The sequence below is a fragment of the Podarcis pityusensis genome (assembly GCF_964106645.2).
Source record: "Podarcis pityusensis genome assembly, chromosome: 14".
Lineage (NCBI taxonomy): Eukaryota > Metazoa > Chordata > Lepidosauria > Squamata > Lacertidae > Podarcis > Podarcis pityusensis.
This window is the reverse complement of record NC_138039.1, coordinates 52,141,495-52,163,522: the sequence shown is the minus strand read 5'-3', so window position 1 is coordinate 52,163,522 and position 22,028 is coordinate 52,141,495. Positions and strand designations below refer to the sequence as shown.

At 46.0% G+C, this 22,028-nt stretch overlaps 1 protein-coding gene across 2 annotated transcripts in view; it reads right to left on the bottom strand.

Annotated features, from left to right (window-relative positions):
- THSD4 (thrombospondin type 1 domain containing 4) overlaps positions 1–22,028 on the bottom strand; it is a 411,334-nt gene that overhangs the window by 220,628 nt on the left and 168,678 nt on the right. For both annotated transcript variants that reach the window (XR_013979370.1, XM_080980690.1), the window contains exon 7: positions 2,185–2,321. Coding sequence is in view for 1 of the 2 variants with exons in the window: in XM_080980690.1 (XP_080836816.1) it covers positions 2,185–2,321 (137 nt within the window). In the remaining variant the exon portion in view is untranslated. The remainder of the gene's footprint in view (positions 1–2,184; positions 2,322–22,028) is intronic.

The following is a 22,028-nucleotide window of genomic DNA, read 5'->3' as shown; positions in this document are numbered from 1 at the left end:
AAGTTCGGCTAATCAACTAGCAGTAATCTGTACATTCTTACATGACAGCTCCTTTAATTTTTAATCTCATCACTCTCCTGTTTTGATCAGAACCTGCCTAAAAGAGATTCCCACTGTCATGCGCAGAGAGAGAGCATTAGCTGATGAACAAGAAGAACACAGGAAGCTGCCAGATACCAGGCCAGAAAACTGGTCCATACAGTCTAGCATTGTCCGCTCTGACGGGCAACAGCTCTGCAGGATCTCAGGCAGGGAAAGAGGCTTCCCCTCACTGCTCCTAGATCCCTTTTCAAATGAAGATGCTGCCAGGGGCCTCCTGCAGGGGCTGTACCGCTGAGCCATGGTCCCTCCTGGCCATTCATTCCTTCAAAGCATTTGTTGCCCTCCTGTCCTCAGCAGGGCTCAAGGTAGCTCAGGACAATGACATTAAAACAATATAATGACAAGTAAGTAGCAGGAAGAAAAAGTGTCTTAAGACCAATGTCATAAAGACAGCTTCCAGCAGGTGAAAAGCAAGTCATCCAAACTACTTATGGCACATAAGTCAGGCCAAACCTGACTTTCTGCAGGCAAATAGCATGAATAATATTAAGCTGCCACAAGATACATAAATATTGTTCTAGCTATTATAGTATGGTGGCACTAAGAATGTTGTTGATGGAGAGATGTGGCTGAGGGAGGCGGGGGGTGGGATCTCCATGGATGAGGTTCCTGTAAGAGAGAGATGTCTGAAACAGCTCTTGCCCGTCCTCCTTGGTCTCCCAGTGGAGTCCTATGCATCATGGATGACGACCCTGTGACCTTCAAGACTCCAACCCCCATCAGCCATAGGCAGCACAGCCATGGCCAGAGAGGATGGGAGTTGTAGTCCAGCCATATCTGTAGGGCCATAAGTTTGTCTTCCCCACTATTTGTTCATTCATTCATTTCAGATGTTATAAACTGATTTAAGATTCGTGGTCAAAAACAGAATATAAAGCATAATACAAATAAATAAATAAATAAATATAATAAATAAAAATAGAATGTTGACTTTTGTTTTAATGAGTTTCAGCTTATAGTTGATTTTATTTATTTTTTTGAAAGTTTCACATAGTTATCCATATTTTTATGGATAATTTCACCGTTTTATTCTTTTGAGGGCTTCTGTTAGCTTTTTTAACAATCAAGGGGCATATAATTTTTATTAAATAATTTAAATTAAAACAAAAAATAAAAAAATAATAATTCAGGACGGCTTGGGGAAAAGGAAACCTTTCAACAAATGTCAAGAACATAACCATACTGGGACTTGCTTCACTTGTAAGAGAGGAGATTTCCAAGAACCTGTCTCATAATGTGGCAAGCACATGCCTGAGAGCGCCTGGCTGCAGGGGCACATGCGGCACCATCCAGAGATCTTCATCCATTGATCTCAATGCCCGGTGTGGATGCTGGAGGGGAGGCAGGTTTTTCACACGTTTGCATTACAATCCTATGAATGTCCACTCTGAAGGATGCTCCATGGACTTCAATGGTGCTTACTCTCAGATTATCAAGTGTGAGATGACTGCCATACTGTCCTCTGCATTTGTGTCCCCATCTCCCTTCTCCAAAAAAACCACCCAGAGAGTGGCAAAGCAGCTACATTGTGAAGATCCCAGTTGAGCTTCAGGCACTCAGGATCAGAACAGCCTTTGGCTTTAGATCAAGAGATCGCTTGGTGAATAATCTGACCTTAAAAACACACCTGCCATCCACAATAAGGTTACCAGATTCCCCCCCCCCCCAATGAATCCGGGGACACTTTTCAACTTCCTACTAAATAGATGGATTTTGTCAGGGGACTGATATGTAAATCCGTGGACTGTCCCAGGGAAATGGGGACGTCTGGTAACCTTAATCTACAAGAAAATGCAACACTTCCAACTATGCTACAAACAAAGCCCAAGAAGATGTGCAAGGTTGTCTGAATATGGACAAACATGGAGAGAGAGGAGAAAGATAAAGAGGAAAGGTTGTCTTTGTCTCTGTGACAAGTCCCCTGGCATGGCAAACAATATATTTTAAAACAAAACATTCATCCTCCCCATGCACATACTTTGCTGGTGGGCTTTTTAGTTTAGTTTTGATTTTGAGAAATCAGCACGTAGAAATGGCATATAAAGAAAAAAGAAACCCTCTCCAGGTGGGCATCATCCCTACCTTGCACTGCCCAGACACGCAGACAGAGGTTGCATTTTGGTCACACGGCGTCCCATCAATGACCTTCTCCGCTTGTCTCACGTAGAACCGATAACCTACTGCTCGACAATTAAGTTCGCATTTCTGACTGCCCTTAACTGAAAGAAAGAGAGAGAGAGAAGGCCATGAGTATGGATAGGGCTGGGTTATACCACCACAGCACAAACAGAAAGCTTGAGTGGAAAGAAGCTAATGGCGGGCTGGAGCTCCCCAACCCAGCCTTCACTACTTCTGCCTCAGGTGCGCTTGGGGACACCGTTGGCCCTGGGTTCTATAGGCAAGAAGGCCGCAGTGGCCCCTCTCCCCGCATGGGCTTCCTGCCTAGGGATGGAGGAGAAAATTCATGGGGTCACATTTTAATGCAGGCTCACCAGATTTTCCCTTCCCAAACAATACAGCCTTGTGATGCTTCAGAGCATGTTGGGCTCCATCAACCAGCAAGGCCAATTGTCGGGGTGATGGGGGCCATCATAGAGCAATGTCTGGATGGCCAGAGATTCCCCACTCTTGCAGTGCATGAAGCATTACAAAGCTCTTCTTTGAAACTCACCCTTCTTTGAATTTTGCAATACAGTTATCAAGCCAAAGAATTGAAAATATCCTGGAAGAAGTGGCAGGAGAGAGTGAGAAGGGCAGGCAAAGCCCACGTCCACCATCACTGGACCACCCACTACCAACTGCCCAGAGGGAAGGATTCCAAGGGAAAGGGAGGCAGTCAAAGTTGGCCCAGACCTCTGCTCTTGCTCTAGCTGGGCTCATGATGTTTTGTTTCCTTGTGTTTTCATATATTCTTTAATGCACATGTGTATTTTGCAAGTTTGAGGGTGCCAGTCAAAAGGCAGGATAGGAAGAGCTTTTGACAAGGATGTTAGCTGCAAAGAGGATTTCAATGACCCTGCAATGGAAAAGCTTGTAAAATGTGTATCTGATTGTATGGTATAAGACAGGACTGTCCAACTTCCAAGAGACTGTGATCTACAACCACCACACAAAAAAACTGGCAGTGATCTACCCACTCGATTGACCAGAGTTGTTGAGCCTTTAGGGAAGCCAAAGTTGTTGCGGAGGATCCAGCGACTGACCACAATTGACCAGGGGCATCCCGCAATCGACTGGTAAATCATGATCGACAGCCCTGGTATAAGACTTACAGACTTTAGCTATGATGGCAGGACACACACACACACACTGCATGTTTCAAGGGTGATGAGAGGATCCAGAACATGTTTATTGTTGGGATACTGCCAGGGAGACGGAGGCATCAGGCAGGTCTCCAAGTCGCCTCCAGACGATCACCGGTCTCCCATAGAACAGCATCAGGCAATTAGCGACACGAGCCTCAGAGACATTTCAAGACTCGTGCACACCCTTTTCAACAGTCTCCACAACGGAAGATTCAGACAGGAGAGCATATTTACAGCTTTATTCAACGTAGATCAGAACAAAGGAAAAACATGACAAAGGAAAAACATGTTTTCCATATAAACAGCCAGAAACAAAAGCTATATACAAAACAGAAGTTCCCAGCGAGAACAGTGCTGGGAGTAAACAGGCATGTGACACACAACAATCATGCCTGACTCTTTTAAGGTGGAACGGAACTATATCCTAACATCCTCCCCCTTTCCGTGTAACCTGTAGTACCTGTGGTTCAACCCAATTGCAACCTCTGTACATAAACCTTAAGTTGTTCTCTGTTAACAACCTTAGACAACAGATCAGCAGGAATTTCATTTCCTGGCATGTAGGACACTTGAATGAATCCTTTCTGAATACACTCTCTTGCACGATGTAACTTAATCTGCAAGTATTTGGTTCTTTGCTTGCGACTCTCTGAGTTCAGCAAAGCCAAACAGGATCTATTGTCTTGATACACCTGTATAGGACATTTCACAGAAACTCTGATGTCCTGAAACAGTTGCATCAACCATTCACAATCCATGAGTGAAAATGACAGAGCACTGAGTTCTGCTTCACAGGAACTTAGGCTTACTGTCATTTGCTTTTTGCACAGCCAGTCAAACAGACAGTGGTTGTACATGTAGCATACTCCAGAAGTGCTTGTACCATCCGTGGTGTCACTTCCAAAACTAGCATCTGCAAAGATTTCAAGACCTCCAATCTTCTGACTGGTGAACCTCAGCCTGTAGTGCAAAGTCCCTTTCAAATAGCAGGCTATGCGCTTCAGAGCTTTCCAATCCTGAACAGTAGGATTGTTGGCATGTCTGCTAAGCAAGTTAGTGCTTACAGCGATGTCAGGTCTTGAACATCTAGCAATGAAATTCAACTTGTCTAGAATGCATCTGTACAGTGTGGTGTCAGAAAATGCTTCAGCAGTACTATCTACCTGGTAACCTGTCACCATCGGTGTGACTGCTGGGTTTGCATCAACCAAATTCAGCCTTGTTAATACATCAGAAATTTTCTGTGTTTGGTGTACCAGAAAATTACCTGCCTGGTCCCTCTCCACCTGCAGAGAAAGATAGTTGGAAACCTCACCAAGATCCTTCATGTCAAACTGCTCCTTCAGCTGAGCTAGGGTGCTTTGGTACAAAGCCTGATTCTTCCAAAACAGAAGAAGATCATCAACTAAACATAAACAATACAGTTTGTTTTGCCCCTCCTCCTTGACAAACACACATGGATCAGCTCTGCCTTGGTGAAAACCTAGAGAAAGCAATGTCTCAGTGAGTTTCGTGTTCCAACACCTGGCACTCTGCTTGAGACCATATAAAGATTTCCGTAGTTTACAGACCATTCCCTTCTGTATCTGCACTCCATCAGGTGGAAGCATATACAGCTCCTCCCCCAAAACCCCGTACAAAAAAGCTGTGTTCACGTAGTGATGAGAAACGTGCAGTTTCTCCTCTGCAGCTATCTTGAGCATTAGCCTAATGCTCTCATACTTGACGGTGGGTGAGTAGGTCTCGTGGTAATCCTGTCCAGGTACCTGTGAAAAACCTCTGGCGACCAATCTGGCTTTGTGCCTGACAACCTTGCCAGTCTGGTCTGTCTTGGCCTTGAAGACCCACTTGCTGCCAACCAGTCTCATTCCTAGGACTACTGGGACTAGCTCCCAAGTTTGGTTCCTATCCAAGGAATCAACTTCAGCCTTCATGGCATTTAGCGATGGCTCAGCATCTTTAGAGGTTAACTCCTGAACCTCTTTGAAGCTTGAAGGTTCCCACAGCTTCTCTGAGCTACTAAGAATAGCAGTTGCTGTCTTAGCAAACTCATAAGCAAATCTCTTTGGAGGTTTGCCTTTTGTGGCCCTTTCAGATCTGTGTATTCGACGCAAGTCTTTTCTTAGGAGAACAGTGGCCAATGGTGAACAGTGGTTTTTCCAGTTCAGTGTCAGACACATCAGATGGTCTGATTGAGGCTTTTGCACTCTTGTAGTCTGCTGTGTCATCACTGTCGCTGACAACAGCAACAGCGCTGCCCACTGAGCTGGAATCCGAACTCTGATCATCATCCTCAGCTTCCTCTTCTACCTCATCATCATCTGCTTCTTTCACATCATCTTCATCCTCCTCTGAGTGACTCTGGAAAATTCCCACATTTTCCCCCCACTTAGGACTGTACTCAACACTCTTTGTGAACCTATTGGACTTAGAGTCAGTCATGAATACCCTGTATTCTTTTTCATACCCCATGAACAAACCATGTGCCCCAAGCTTCCTAAGCCTGCTGCACTGTGGGGTGTGTAGCCACATGTCAGAACCAAAGATTATCATGTGCTTGATGTAAGGTTTATTACCAAACATCTTCTCATAGGGAGTACAACCAATAGGTGATGACAGTCTCCTGTTATAGGAATAAACAAAAGTATTCAAAGACTGGAACACAGGTGGCGCTGTGGGTTAAACCACAGAGCCTAGGACTTGCCGATCAGAAGGTTGGCGATTCGAATTCCCCACGACGGAGTGAGCGCCCGTTGCTCGGTCCCTGCTCCTGCCAACCTAGCAATTCGAAAGTACATCAAAGTGCAAGTAGATAAATAGGTACCGCTCCGGCGGGAAGGTAAACGGTGTTTCCGTGCGCTGCTCTGGTTCGCCAGAAGTGGCTTAGTCCTGCTGGCCACATGACCCGGAAGCTGTACGCTGGCTCCCTCGGCCAATAAAACGAGATGAGCGCCGCAACCCCAGAGTCGGCCACGACTGAACCGAATGGTCAGGGGTCCCTTTACCTTTACCTTTATTCAAAGACTCCGCCCAATATTTTTCAGGGAGATTGGCATCATGCAACAAGTTTTTTAGGCCTTGCAGCAAAGTTTGGTTTGCTTGCTCACAAAGTCTATTCATCCATGGAGATCTAGGAGTTGAGAGGCTATGCTGGATTCCCTTCTCAGTCAGAAAAGCTTCAAACTGCTGCGAAGTGAATTCACCGCCTCAATCAGTAAACAAACAGCCAATGCGTTTACTGTGAGCATTCTCCAACCAAGCACAGAACGCCTTGAACTTAGGAAATGCTTCTGTTGGAGCATAAACACATGAATGTACCTGGAAAAAGAATCAATTAAAACCATGAAGTACCTTGCTTCACCCAAAGAGGGAGCAAGTGGACCAACCAGGTCTGCGTGGACTAGCTGGTAGGGTTTGGAAGCCTGTCTGCTAGACACCTTGCCTTTTGGAGCAACCTTCACCTTGTTCTCTGCACAAGATACACATTTCATGTGAAACTTACAGGGCTTAATGTTCAAACCCTGAACCGGCCAGTGCCTGCCGAGACATGTGACCAAATTTTCGGTGCGCCTCATGAATACACCCTGCATGAAGAACTTTGTTAGTTTGTGCAACACAACAAGATTCAACATTAGACACATCTACAGCAATGTCATCATAAGTTATCAAGAACAAGCCATCTATAAACTTCGCATGCAAAATGTCCTCTTTGCCTTTCCTGATGACACAGACGCTCTTCTTGAAGGAAATCTCAAAGCCTCGCCCAGTCAGCTGTGGGACACTGAGCAAACTGTCTGCAGAATCTGGAACAAAAAGTACTTCGCTGATGGTTGTATGCAGACTTGCCAGTTTCACTGTCCTGACTCCTGCAACTCTCAACGTCTTACCATCAGCCTGTTGGATCTCTCCATCTTGAGGCGTGAAGGAAATAAACAAGTGCCAATCCTTCGTAATGTGCCTTGTCGCTCCAGAATCAACAACAAACTTGCCTTTGGCCTTTGGAGAAGCAGTGCCAGCAAACAAAGCCTTGTTTTTCACTGGCCTGGGCTTCCCACCCCCCTTCTGCTTCTGGCCATCTGCAGGCTTCTTCTTCTGTTTAGTTCCAGCCTTCGGGCAAAATCTCTGAAGATGACCTTGGTTCCCACAGTTCCAGCACTTCACAGCTGCCAATGCCTTGGCTCCCCCTGGAGGCTGGAATGCTGTCCCACACTGCTCCCCCTGAAGCACACAAGCTGACTCAGCTGCATTCCTCCTATCATATTCGTTTTGCAAGGTCGCCAAAACTTTTGTAGCAGTGAGGTCCTGCGCAGGAAGAGTCGCCAGCTGGCTTGCCACAGCATGATAGCTCTCATGCAGGGAGTCCAGGTTAAGGACTGCAAACAGAGACTCAGGCATATTAAAACCTCTATGAGTCAATTCCTGTCTGAGATGCTGCAAATGCAAAACGTGGGCTCTAAGGTCTTCCCCTGGCTCCAAACACTTCCTGTTTGGAGCTTTCTGAAGTAAAGCAACACAGACCCAGCCTCTTGTCAGAGATGACAGGCCTGAAGCCCTTCCCACATCTCACGGGAGCTGGCCTTGCCAGCCAGGGTGATTAACTCTTCAGGAGCTACTGAGAGCAAAATTATTCCCATGGCTCTTGAATCCTGTTCCACCCATTCATCTGTCAGAGGCGCTGGGGGGTCCTCAGAAACAGTATGCCACACACCAAGCCTTCTCATCTGGCCCTTGCAGTACCTTGCCCAGGTCTGATAGTTGTGGCAATTAAACTTTGGGCACGGAGCCCCAACTGAGGCTTGTAAAAGATCCATTTCAGCTCTTAACTTCAGCCATCAGCTGGTTTCCCTTTTACAATCAGCCTTATCTTTTGTTGTTGTTTAGTTGTGTCCGACTCTTCGTGACCCCATGGACCAGAGCACGCCAGGCACTTCTGTCTTCCACTGCCTCCCGCAGTTTGGTCAGACTCATGTTTGTAGCTTCGAAGACACTATCCAACCATCTCGTCCTCTGTCGTCCCCTTCTCCTTGTGCCCTCCATCTTTCCCAACATCAGGGTCTTTTCCAGGGAGTCTTCTCTTCTCATGAGGTGGCCAAAGTATTGGAGCCTCAGCTTCACGATCTGTCCTTCCAGTGAGCACTCAGGGCTGATTTCCTTCAGAATGGATAGGTTTGATCTTCTTGCAGTCAATGGGACTCTCAAGAGTCTCCTCCAGCACCATAATTCAAAAGCATCAATACCCCTTCATGGATCACTGCCTTGCCATGGTGAAGGGGCTTGAAGAACTCAGAGAAGCTATGAACTATGCCAAGCAGGGCACCCAAGATGAACAGGTCATAGTGGAGAGTTTTGACCAAACGTGATCCACCTGGAGGAGGAACCGGCAAGCCACTCCAGTATCCCTGCCAAGAAAACTCCATGGACAAAGACAACAGGCCTTATCTTTAGCAGCTCGTAAATCAATGAGGCCTGCTTGCTCTTCTCTGCCAGGCTAATTAGTTAGCTTGGACTTCAAAGTCTCTGCCGTGGCATCAGAAAAGCCTCCCTTTTCCACATACCTCTTGCAGTCTTCAGCAGTCTTACTCTCCTGTAAGTGCCATGGGCCCGAAACCTGTTGTTCGGATACTGCCAGGGAGACGGAGGCATCAGGCAGGCCTCCAAGTTGCCTCCAGACAATCACCGGTCTCCCATAGAACAGCATCAGGCAATTAGCGACACGAGCCTCAGAGACATTTCAAGACTCGTGCACACCCTTTTCAACAGTCTCCACAATGGAAGATTCAGACAGGAGAGCATATTTACAGCTTTATTCAACGTAGATCAGAACAAAGGAAAAACATGACAAAGGAAAAACATGTTTTCCATATAAACAGCCAGAAACAAAAGCTATATACAAAACAGAAGTTCCCAGCGAGAATAGTGCTGGGAGTAAACAGGCATGTGACACACAACAATCATGCCTGACTCTTTTAAGGTGGAACGGAACTATATTCTAACATCTATGTCATCTGGTGGGACATTATTTCCTATGCTTCAGACTTTAGATGTTCAACGTTCACCACCCATGCCAGCCTGGGAAATATTGATGCCTTTATTCATATTGGTGTGTCACCATGTTTTCCTCTTATTTATTTATTTGTTTGCTTTGTATATGCTTTGATGTAACACCCTGCTACCCCACTTTAGGGCTGCTAATAATGTTGATAAAGGTACCCCACAAAAAGCAGTGTTTAATCTAATCAACCAACCATGCTTATTTCTGTGCAATGAAATACTATGCCTACTAATTTCTGCAGATAACAGTGCTATTCAAAATGCACTGGAACAGGCCAAGTCTTCCCTCTTCCCTCCCCCCACCAGAAAATTGGCATCTCCAGGTACAGATGCATCCCATCCTCCTTTGCTCCTGGCCACCCAGTGACTTTGTATCAGGATCTGGCAACACTTAAGAGATAAATGCTCACTCAGGTGCCTCTCCACCTGTACTGTTTGAGGTGGGCAAGGACAGGACAGGGGCAGATTATCCTGATCTACATACAAGCAGCTGCAAAGTCTGAACTGGGGGGGGGGTCCAGTCCCCTTTCTCCCACTCCCCATCTCCTGCAACACACACTTGAAAAGAAAAAGTAGTAGATTCATGTTTTCCCAGGATCACTTCCTGCAGCACCAGTAATCCCTCTTGGCATTTGATGGGGCCATTACTGATTGCTAGCTCAGAAGATCACAGAACTAACAGGGAAAGCAGAGAAATCTGGTCCTCCTCAGAGCTTGCTCAGAAGCAGCTGGGTTACATTTTGTCCAAATCCCCTTCACAGTTCTGTATGGTGGCCAAAGTCTTAACGATGCGAGAAAATAAATGGGAGGTGAGTAGGAGAGGTGATGCAATTATTATTAAATTGCAACTTTAAAAAAGTGTTTCCACATCACCACCAGAAAATATCTGCAGCCTGTTCTTTTTCACATAATGTTGCTATTAACAGTTTTGGTTTTAACAGGAGACTGATCAAAGTATTGCAATGCAATTTGGAACAAATAGCAAAGCAGTATTTTGTGCACATGAATACACTTTTCCCCATGCTTTTCAATGTGTTCATTAGCAAAAGACACATTTTACATGCATCTTTTATGTAAAATACATATTTTTCTATGTCCATTTTGATGGAAGTTTGGGTGCAATTCAGCTTGCTGAGTGGGGTTGCATGGGTTAAGACAGATGGAGTGGGGGGTTCTCTGACTGTCCCTATAAATTTATCTTTGTGCTGACTACCTCTTCAATGTTTAGAGTAATAAATCCTAGGATGCATGCTGTTTACCACTTCCTACTCCTCAGACACTTTCTCTGGACCCCGAGGTGAGAGGACATGTTAAGTCTATCTTCTGAAAGCAAAGGAACAAGTATGGCCTCTTTGTTCCTCCAACTAGATAGTTAGCTAGGACTATGGAAACTTTCATATCAGGTATCTACTTCATTTATTATTTATTATTTTTACACCAAGTGTCAAACTGAATACTTTTCAACTAAAGGTGTGGTCCAGGCAAGGATTTAGTTCACTAAAGTTAACTTCTGCTGCAGCACGGAAACTCTCTATACTAATACTTTTTGTGGACCAAAAATGCATTTGAAAATCTGGAAAAGTGCACAATCGAACTGAATGGCTTCGATTCAATGTGCACGCAAGTCTGGGGTGTGTTGAATTGGGTTGGTCCCCAGTGAACCACCAAGGTAAACCACAAAATCTGGAACACAGGCTTCCATAAGGATTAAGTAATTCACTTATTGCTCCATCTGCACAAGCCTCCATGAAGAAAGAAAGAAAGAAAGAAAGAAAGAAAGAAAGAAAGAAAGAAAGAAAAGCTTTAAATTTCATTTTTCTAACAACTGACTCCTCCTTGAAAGGGCCGGCTTAGCATTTGCAATGTGCGGAAATCAGTTCACTATTTACTGTATTTTGTGATACTCCTGCTGATCTGGTACAGGAGCTTTTCTGAATTAGTGGAATCATTGAGAAAGTTGCAGGAAAGGCACTTCCAGGAAAGTTAATGGAGTTTTGAATCAAAATGGCTTAAATTTGATTAAAAACAGCATTAAAATAATTTTCTTCTTAGGATTTCACAAAAGAATTGTAAGGGGGAGGTCATGGAAAAACAGTTACAAAGCTTCAGCTTTCATTGTTATTATTTGTAAATATGGGAGAAAAAAGTTCAGGTGATATTAACAAATATATGTCTTCCACCCTGACTTGAACATATATAGGCAGTCCCTATATCCAAACAGATATCTAAACAAGACTGATGATTGTCACTGTGTTTAAAGGGCTTAAAGTGCTTAAATGGTGCACTTTTGTTGTCCATCTGCCCCATAATGCACACAAATATGAGCTGCTGTGGTTCATTTCTGAGCCGAGGAACAAATAACAAGCAGCTTCTTGAAATCCCCTCTTCCAATGTCATTAATAAAAATGGAAGCTCTGGCAGATGTCTCCTCCAAGGCCCTTCAGCTGACAGAGCTCAGGGGAGAGACCAGCTGCAGTGAATGAGGGGAGAACTCTAGGTATGCCTCAGTTCACAGGGAGAAGGACAAGCTGAAAAGCCTCTCTCGAAAATGAGAATAAGCCACTGAGCAAAGCCAGCCTTGGTGGACTGCCAGTGCTTGCTCAGTTCTAAGCACAGCAAAAACCGGTTGCCGGCCCAAGCTGCAAAGCACTGATAGCCGTGTTATCAAGCCTGCTTGCGCCCTGATCCAATTGTCAACTTGCAAAATAATTTGTTTTGCTTGGATTACAAACATTATTATTTTTTGCCTTTTCTTAGCCAAGCAGCTTGTAACATAGTAGCTATTGTGGGTAATTAGAAACTTCCTTCTCCTTTGGCTCAGGGCTTTCTTTGCTTCCTGCTGGGCTGGAAATGAAAGCCTTATGACGGCAGGGCTAAACAAGGAGGGGGAGCTGGGATGGATGCCCTCCCACCCCCCACCCACAGAAACACTTTGTCCTGAAAGGGACAGCCCTTCAGCGAAAGCGCCAGACTAGCTCAGCAGGGGCCTTGTCAAAACAGCACTGATGTCATTTCCATGGAGTCATAGCTGTTGAGGACCCAACCTTCTCCCTTGAGCCCCGCCTCCCTTTCCCTGGCCACCTTCCTCTCTTGACCATTTTTATGGACTGTAACCTCCTTCAGGCAGGGACCCATTCTCTCAATCCTTATAAAGTGCCATGGACATGGATGACACAATCTAAACAAAAAATAAAAACAAACAACAGATAAAAGGATAAAACATATTTCTTTATTTTTAATTAAATTTGTATACCACCATCCGTTGATCTCAGTGCAGTTTACAATAAAAATGTGAGATAAAAACAAATAAAACATAACAAAAACAAGAACAAAAAACCCCACAAACCAATATCCCCTCCACCCCCTCACACAAAGACATTTCAAAGGGTACAGGATGTTAATCAGCCAAAGGCCTGGGAGAAGAGGAACGTTTTTGCCTGGCACCTAAAAACATACAATGAAGGTGCCAGCCAAACCTCCCTGGGGAGAGCATTCCACAAGCAGGGAACCACTGCAGAAAAGGCCTGCTCTCATGTTGCCACCCTCCAGACAATATAATAGTTAAAAGGTAATTGAACTATAACAGGATTAAAATTATGTCAAAACTAATCTGTCAAAATGCAGAAATGTCACAGCACTATTAAAAACACTTTTGTTAAAAAAACATCCAGTTCCCAAAGACCTCTTGGAATAGAACAGTCTTCACCTGCTGGCAGATGGACAGCAAGGAGGGAGCCAGTCGAGTCTCTCTAGGGAGGGCGTTCCAGAGTCTGGGAGCAACCACCAAGAAAGCCCTTTCCCACATCCCAACTTTCTCCCAATATTTCTCAAGCATTTTCTCCTCATCTGATGCATTTTTGTAGATTATTCTCACTAGTATATTCATTTTGATGCACATTTCCCACTAATATATACATTTTTGTAAACATTGCTGGGAGAACATCATCACAAAATTTGGATGTGTGAATTTGAAGAATCTGAAGAAGTGTGCATGCACATGAAAGCTCATACCAATAACAAACTTAGTTGGTCTCTAAGGAAGGATTTTTTTTTTTTGTTTCGACTATGGCAGACCAACATGGCTACCTACCTGAATTTTGAAGGATGGCCATGTTTCTCTTCATCTTGGTTTAGAAAGTACAAATTTGATCAATTCTTCTTTTAATGTGAACTGAATTGAATTTCTCCCCCTTCCCAACCCAGAGCAATCTTCTATGAGATCCCTAAGGCATAAGTGCAAACTCAGGAGCAGAATCAAACACAATCCCCACCTGGATCAGGACAGGACAGATGGGGCGATTTACTCTCCATGCCATCCCTAGTATATAAATGCTGTAATGATCTCAGGCAGGCGAGCAACCCCCGATTAAGAAGTAATGACTCTGGCAGTTTTATGTATGTTTATTTACCAACCCCCCCCCCAAAAAAAAACAGAAAAACACACATCCAGAGCATGGCTTCTCACCTGCTCGCATTGACAATAGTTGGTGAGTCTGAAGCTTCACTCCTCCCACAGCAGGAAGGACACCAAATTCCCGCCGTTCCCCTCTTGCCCTTTCGTTGTCCTTTGATCTAGAACGGCCACCCTCCTCACTTTCACTTAACTCAGTCTCAGTCCTCTGCTTATCTGCTGATTGCCTAGCAATGCTCTGGCTGCCTCCTAAGTCTCCCACTTCTTGAGAGCTAACAGGGAAGGGGAGGTCAAACTGCTCCTTCTTGGCTCTGTTAGTCAGCTTTCATCTACAGAGTCTCTCTCTCTCTCTCTCTCTCTCTCTCTCTCTCTCTCTTAGCTCAATTTCTGAGTCTAACTCTTCCCTGCGCTCTGGTGAGCTTCGTTCCTGACAAATGCCTTTAAAAGATAAATAACCTCAATCAATTTTATATAAATGTGGCAGTTCACCAGCTGCGGGCAGCCACACAATCCTGACTCATACCACCTCCGGAATCTTAATTAAGCAGATAGAGAGATACCGTAATTTTTTCCCATATTTCTTTAAAGATTGTTTTTGCCACACATTAAGCACAACAGTCTGCTACCAGGACCTCATTTTTGACCTGAGAGATTCTTCAGCCATTTTCTACAGTGGAGGAAAGAAACAGGAATCCAGACAAAACACATGGCAGTGTTCCAACCATCCCCTCCGAAAGTTGCCTTAGTTAGTTAATTATGTACAGTTACTGCTCTTTCTTTGTTTTAATGTGTGTGTGGAGAGAGAGAGAGAGAGAGAGAGAGAGAGAGAGAACAGAACTCTCTCCCATGCAATGGGGTTATGGTGTGGTGGAAATCACCAATGAGAAAGAACAACTTAGTTCTTTGTGGTAGAGCAGGAGACCGAGAAAGATGACTGCATCAAGGAAGGCTCACAACCAACCATTACAGTGCCAAGTGCTTCTCAGAGTTCCAGCCAGCCATGCCCTTTCCCACTGCTCTCCATTGTACCACTTCACCCCATGTTTTCTACCCCTCCTTCAACCGTCAGCCAGCATTCCATGCCTACTGAGCATGCTCCGTCCCCAATGGCCTCTTTGGGCCTTCCCTGCCCTTAGGGTTCTTTCCCCGAAACTATTCCCCCAAGCCAGCTGATTCCCGCCCCCCATCTTGTGTTTGGTTCTTGGTAAAGATGAGGAAGAGAGAGTTTATAAGCAGGTGCCAAAAAGTCAGGAGGCCTGATAGTGGGGGGCTTTGAAGGACAGACAAGGAGAGCTGTGAGAAAGTACACAGAATGACTTCTCTCCCAGTCTTGTCTAGACTCTTAGAGCTGGAAGGGACCCCAAGGGTTGTTGGAATTCTGCCTGGGTCAGAGGAATGTGCCACAGCGTAGGCACCGGCAGATATTCCTGTCGACCTCCCCGCGTCTCCCAACCTCTGCTGATAAGCAGGCGAGGTCCGGCGATTCTTCTCAGATGTATGAGAGGAACACACCGTTCTTCCTCTCTCCCCTTTGGTGTCCCCAGGGAGGGGAAAGAAGCAGACAGAAAACTATTTACATCATTTATTTCTGCCTCTTACATCAGTACAGAGAATCATGTCTGCACTCAACAACAGCAAGAAGAAACTCCTCCCAAGTACATCCAGTACGGGTCATATGACACACACACACTGAGCTAACATCCGGTGCTCAGTACCGAATGGACTGCCCCTTTGTTCCCATGGCAACAGTCACAAACATCCTGTCTGGCTTTCCAGCCACAAGCAGCTGGCTGAGCTGCTAGAGCCTTTGCTTGCTGCAGCATTGGTGCTTTATGGTAACATACTCCCCCTAAAGTATCAATGTGTGCCGCGAGCAAAGCGTCATCCAGAGAAGAAAACAAACAGTTGTTATATTTATAACATTCCCCTGTTGTTTCAGTTCCACCCTTGGAACTACCCGCCACTGGTTTAACCAATGTACCTCTCTGGTTGTGTGACTTCGCATTACCTCGGTTAACAACTCTCTGTTGTGCCTTTGTCTCTGACTCAGACACAGCTTCAATCTGTCCTTGGTCGTTTACAATAGCAACATATGCAAGGTTAGCAAACTCCTTTGAATGCCTCTTGGGTGGTACACCCTTCGTTGCTCTCTCAGACCTGCGTATGAGGTTCTGATCCTCTGTGCTCACTGGTTCAACCTTTGGACTCTGTTGAGAACCAGTAGCAATCAGTGGTTCTTCCTCCTCTTCTGAGGGTCTAGTCATTATGTGAGATTTCCTCTCAATGACTGTGACAACTGAGCTGTCTGAGCTATCGCTGTCATCATCAGTACTACTGAACTCAATAAGATCAAACTCATCATCATCATCATCATCAGAATCGTTTCCTGTGGGAAATGTCTGTACTACAACCCGCTCTTGCTCTGGAGCACTCTCTAGGAACTTTGTGAGAATCACCTGACCAGATTCAGACAAAATTACTCTGTAGAGGCCCTTTTCATAACCCACAAAAATGCCTCTGGCATTCTTTACTCCACCTGGAGCTTCTGTTCTCACATGAGACCCGAAAACCTTAAAATAGGCAACAGAAGGTTTTCTATTGAACAGCTTCTCAAAAGGAGAACATCCCAACTCTGTTGAGACCTTTCTCAACCACACGTGAAGATAGGACGCTAGCGATTCGGCCCAATATTCATGTGGCAAATGTGAACTCAGCAATTGCGCATTCATCCCCTTTTGCAATTCTTTGTTCACTTTTACACAGACCCCCCTGTTCCACGCTTCTTGCGAAACTGCCACTTTGTGGTCTATCCCTTTTCCATCCAGGAACTTCTGAAACTTCTGTAACAGAAAAACTTGCTTCTCATCTGTGAAAAGACAATCAATGTTAGCATCATGCATACTTTTAACCTTGTCACAAAATTCCTGAAACTTTTCTAAAGTTTCTTGCGGTTTCTCCATCATATAAACCCAAGAATAATTAGTGAAACAATCCACACACACAAGGTAATATCGTGCACCGCCTCTAGATGGTTCTAGAGGACCAATCACATCAGCATACACCCGCTGGAATGCTCTGTCGATCTTCTTGGTCTTAGTCACCTTCCTGGTGCTCACACTGGTCACACCTGCAATAGAGATTTCGTTAGAATCAGAAGAATTACATTTCATGTAATCACTTTGATCAAAAGTCAACAAATACAGTCCATCTTTCTCTTTGGCAGTAAGAAACAGTTCTCCATCTTTGTAGATCTTGCAGCTTTTAGCATCATAGGACAGTTTCAGTCCTTTCTTTGCAATCTGCGACACGCTCAGCAGATTAAATTTCAGTTCTGGAACCAGGTAAACATTGCTTATAGTCAAGTTCAGACTCTCAAGATACACAGTCCCAATTCCAGTCGCTTCCAACTCCTGACCGTTGGCCTGTTTCACAGTGAAGCTTTGCTTCTTCAACGTCGAAAACAGTCCTCTGTGCGGGCACATATGAACCGTGGCGCCCGTGTCAATTATGAACGAGTTCCCAACATCTGGCGTGGCTCCTTTCGCCATCATAGCCTTTGCAGGTTTCACCTGGCACTTGGTACGGCTTTTGCCTGACGTCTGAGGCTTCGTAGAGCTGCTCTTTGCTCCTCTTGACTGGCGCGGCTTCCTACAGTTCCGCTGTAGATGCCCAGTCTGTCCACAATTGTAGCATCGGACAGCACTCAATGCTACACCATGCTCTCCAGTAGCATCAGCAGTGGGGGAATTAGAACTCTGTTCTTCCCTCCCCCTGTCTTTTTCTTCCAGTGCAGCAAGTCTGTCGTGTTCATTCAGGACCACAGCACAAACTCTCTCCGCGGTCAGCTGCGCGGCCGGTAGGGAACCAAGCTGACTGGCAACAACCTTGTAGGTGCGGCTAAGGCTGTTTATCATCATGAAGCAAAACACTTCCTCCTGAAGACGGAAATTGCGTTCCACCATCTGTTGACGCAGAAACTTCATTTCTGTCAGGTGCGCTTGAACATCTCCATCAGGCGCAAGTCTCAGATTGGTCAATTTCTCAAAATACAGCAACGCTGAAGAACCAGCATCTCTCTGATGCGTTGTACGCAGCGTATCCCATACCTCTTTCACATTTTCTAAATGCTGAACATGCACCAACTGATCATCTGAGACACACAGAATTATAGCAGTCCTGGCCCTTACATTCTGTGACTCCCAACCTCTGGTTGGTGCTGCAGGGATGGGGTTTTCAATTACATCAAAAAGCCTCTGATTCTGCAGCAGGGCCTTCATCTTTACAGACCAAGATGAATAATTGTCATTGGTTAAGGGAGGTGGGCAAGGCAAACCTCCCCCTTTCTTGGCATCCATCTTGAAGCCAAACCTCTCTCACCTCCAAACAAGCTGCAAAATCCAACAGCTGTTCTTTTCTTTCTCATGCAGGCAAAACTGCAAATTGTTTACGCTCTTTGCACCTGGCAGCTAAACTCAGGCTGCTATTGAAAAGTCCCTTCCAAGAGCTCGTAAACCTTGTAGCCAAAACATTCTCTGGTTTTGTTTCGCTTTCCCAGGCTTACACGCAGAGTCCAGCCCCTTTGCCAGTAACTTTCCAGGACCGTTACCTAGCAACAATGCATTTCAATAGGACAGTTTATCAACCACAAAAATTTGTGGAATGCAGGCTTCAGCCTTCAAGCTGCAGGCCTCTTCCTCCGGAGCTTTTGTTTTCTTTGAAACGCAGCTCCGTGAACCAGGGAATTAATCTTCCTGCGTTCACACTTTTAGCCCGAAATGCAGCATACCTTGAACTTTGTTGCTCTGGAAAACACCTCTTCTTTCCACCAGCTGTCTGTGGAGCCTCTGGCTACTTTCAGACGCTTCTCTTCCTCCTTGGAGCAGAGGAGGACAATCCACCAGCCTCTCATGCAGATGTCCGATGAATCGCAACCATCCGAAGGCTGCCACTGTTGGAATTCTGCCTGGGTCAGAGGAATGTGCCACAGCGTAGGCACCGGCAGATATTCCTGTCGACCTCCCCGCGTCTCCCAACCTCTGCTGATAAGCAGGCGAGGTCCGGCGATTCTTCTCAGATGTATGAGAGGAACACACCGTTCTTCCTCTCTCCCCTTTGGTGTCCCCAGGGAGGGGAAAGAAGCAGACAGAAAACTATTTACATCATTTATTTCTGCCTCTTACATCAGTACAGAGAATCATGTCTGCACTCAACAACAGCAAGAAGAAACTCCTCCCAAGTACATCCAGTACGGGTCATATGACACACACACACTGAGCTAACATCCGGTGCTCAGTACAGAATGGACTGCCCCTTTGTTCCCATGGCAACAGTCACAAACATCCTGTCTGGCTTTCCAGCCACAAGCAGCTGGCTGAGCTGCTAGAGCCTTTGCTTGCTGCAGCATTGGTGCTTTATGGTAACAAGGGTCATCTAGTCCAATCCTCTGCCTAGTTCTGGGCACCACATTTTAAGACAGAGATTATTATTAATTATTACAATTGTTACTATTATATTTGTATACTGCCCTATACCTGCAGGTCTCGGGTTGGATCACAGGATATTGGCACACTGGAGCATATTGAGAAGGGGGAAACTAGGAAGACTAGGATGGTGAAGGGTCTGAAAACCAAATCCGTGAGGGAGCTCTCAGAAGAGCTGGATATGCTTAGCCCAGACAAGATTAACGGGTGACATAGTAGATGAAAAGACCAGCATTCCCATTAGCTTGCATTTTTCAGCTTCATTATCGGGTTTATACTTAACAGCATTTACAAACAACACAATAAAATACAATGTAATGAAAACCAACTAGTTAAAAAACATTAATTAAACGAGCAATTAAAATACAGTTTGCCCTGGCAGAAGACCAGCCTCGCCTGCACTTTAGTTTCCAAAAGCCCATCTGAAGAGGAAGGTCTTAGCTTCCTGGCACAAGGACAGCAAGGAAGAAGCTGGTCTGGCTCTCTCACAGGTCAGCACCAGCTCTGCTTCTGATGTTGATGGAACCAAGAGAAGGCCTTTACCCGAGGATCTTCGCTGCACAGCCAGGAGGGTGCATATGGGGAGATAGGATTTTTCAGGTACCATGGGCCCAAGGCATGTCATAACCCACACTTTGAATAGTGCCCAGAAACAGACCGGTAACCAGTGAAGTTGTTTTAACAAGGGAGTTACATGCTTCCTGTAACTGACCCCAGTCAGCAGTCTGGCCACAACATTTTGGGTCAGCAGAAGCTTCCACACACTTTTTAAAGGCAGCCCCACATAGAGTGTGTTACAGTAGCCCAGCTGGGATGTAATCAAGGCATGTGTCACCATAGCCAGATGTGACATTTCAAGCAAGGGGTGAAGCTGGGAGATGGGCAAGTGTGGTGCTTTTCTTTCTATAAACATTTCTCCAGCCCTCTACCACCTCCTTGACTTCCTGACCTGAAGAAGCCTCATGGAAGGAGGCTTAAGCAGGCAGTGTGCCCGTTACTGGCGAGATGTTTCACAAAATAAAAGATTTGCACACATCCCCCACCTTGAAAGTAAGTGCATCAAAAACCCTGCAACCTACCCACAAAAATGTATTTTCTCTTCCCGCTGCAGGAGAGCAAGGTCTTTGGTAATTTCCATCAATATCTGAAGAGTCCATACTTGTAAGCTGTTTAGAAAATAACTGGAAGTTCCCAGCTGGGCCACCATTTAAAAGAAGCATCTTTGAGAAGGCAAAGGCATCACCCTCGTGGTTCATCCTATCTATGCAGCAAGGGGTTACAGTTTACATTTGCTTTAAAATAAAACAAGCAAACAAGCAAACAAACACATTCTTTCTTTTCTCTTATGCAATCTGTTTGCATGTCTTAAGAAAAATGTGTTCACCCAAGGGAAGAGAAAAGAGGTAAAAAGTTGCTTATTTTAACTTTTAAATGCAATAGAATTTGGAAGGGCAGCAATGAACTGATTACCGTATTTTTCGCACCATAGGACGCACTTTTTCGCTCCTAAAAAGCAAGGGAAAATGTGTGTGCGTCCTATGGAGCGAATGCAGGGGGGAGGCAGGCGGGAAAAGCCCTCAAGAGCCGCACACAAGCTTCGTGCGCTCTTGCGGGCTTTTCTCTAGGAGGGAGAAGGGACTGACTGGCTGCAGCAGTCCCTTCTCCCTCCTGGGGGAAAAGCCCCCAAGAGCGGCACCCTCTTTAAAGGCTGCGCGGCTCCTGCGGGCTTTTCTACGAGGTGGGGGAATCCCCCCCTCCCAGAAAAGCCAGGAGAAGCCGCACAGCCCCTTTAAAGAGCGCGCGGCTTCTGCGGGAGTTGGGGGAAGCTGCAGCAGATTCCCTCCTCCCGGGCTCCCTTTGAAGCGGCAATGTGGGAGGGGAGCAGCTTACACTCGTGTAAGCAGCTCCTCTCCCACTTTCCTCCTTCAAAGCAACTACGGAGGAGGGAAGGAAGGGGACCATGGATCCTCCGCTGCTCGAGGCTGCAGCGGATTCCTCCTCCGTAATTGCTTTGAAGCAGGAAAGTGGGAGGGGGGCAGTTTACACTCGTGTAAGCAGCTCCTCTCCCACTTTCCTGCTTCAAAGCAACCACGGAGGAGGGAAAGAGGGGACCCATGGATCCTCTTCGCTGCTCGAGGCTGCAGCAGATTCCCTCCTCCCGGGCTCCCTTTGAAGCAGCAAAGTGGGAGGGGAGCAGCTTACACTCGTGTAAGCAGCTCCTCTCCCACTTTCCTCCTTCAAAGCAACTACGGAGGAGGGAAGGAAGGGGACCGTGGATCCTCCGCTGCTGGAGGCTTCAGCGGATTCCTCCTCCGTAATTGCTTTGAAGCAGGAAAGTGGGAGGGGGCAGTTTACACTCGTGTAAGCAGCTCCTCTCCCACTTTCCTGCTTCAAAGCAACCACGGAGGAGGGAAAGAGGGGACCCATGGATCCTCCGCTGCTGGAGGCTTCAGCGGATTCCTCCTCCGTAATTGCTTTGAAGCAGGAAAGTGGGAGGGGGGCAGTTTACACTCGTGTAAGCAGCTCCTCTCCCACTTTCCTGCTTCAAAGCAACCACGGAGGAGGGAAGGAAGGGGACCATGGATCCTCCGCTGCTGGAGGCTTCAGCGGATTCCCTCCTCCGTGATTGCTTTGAAGCGGCAATGTGGGAGGGGAGCAGCTTACACTCGTGTAAGCAGC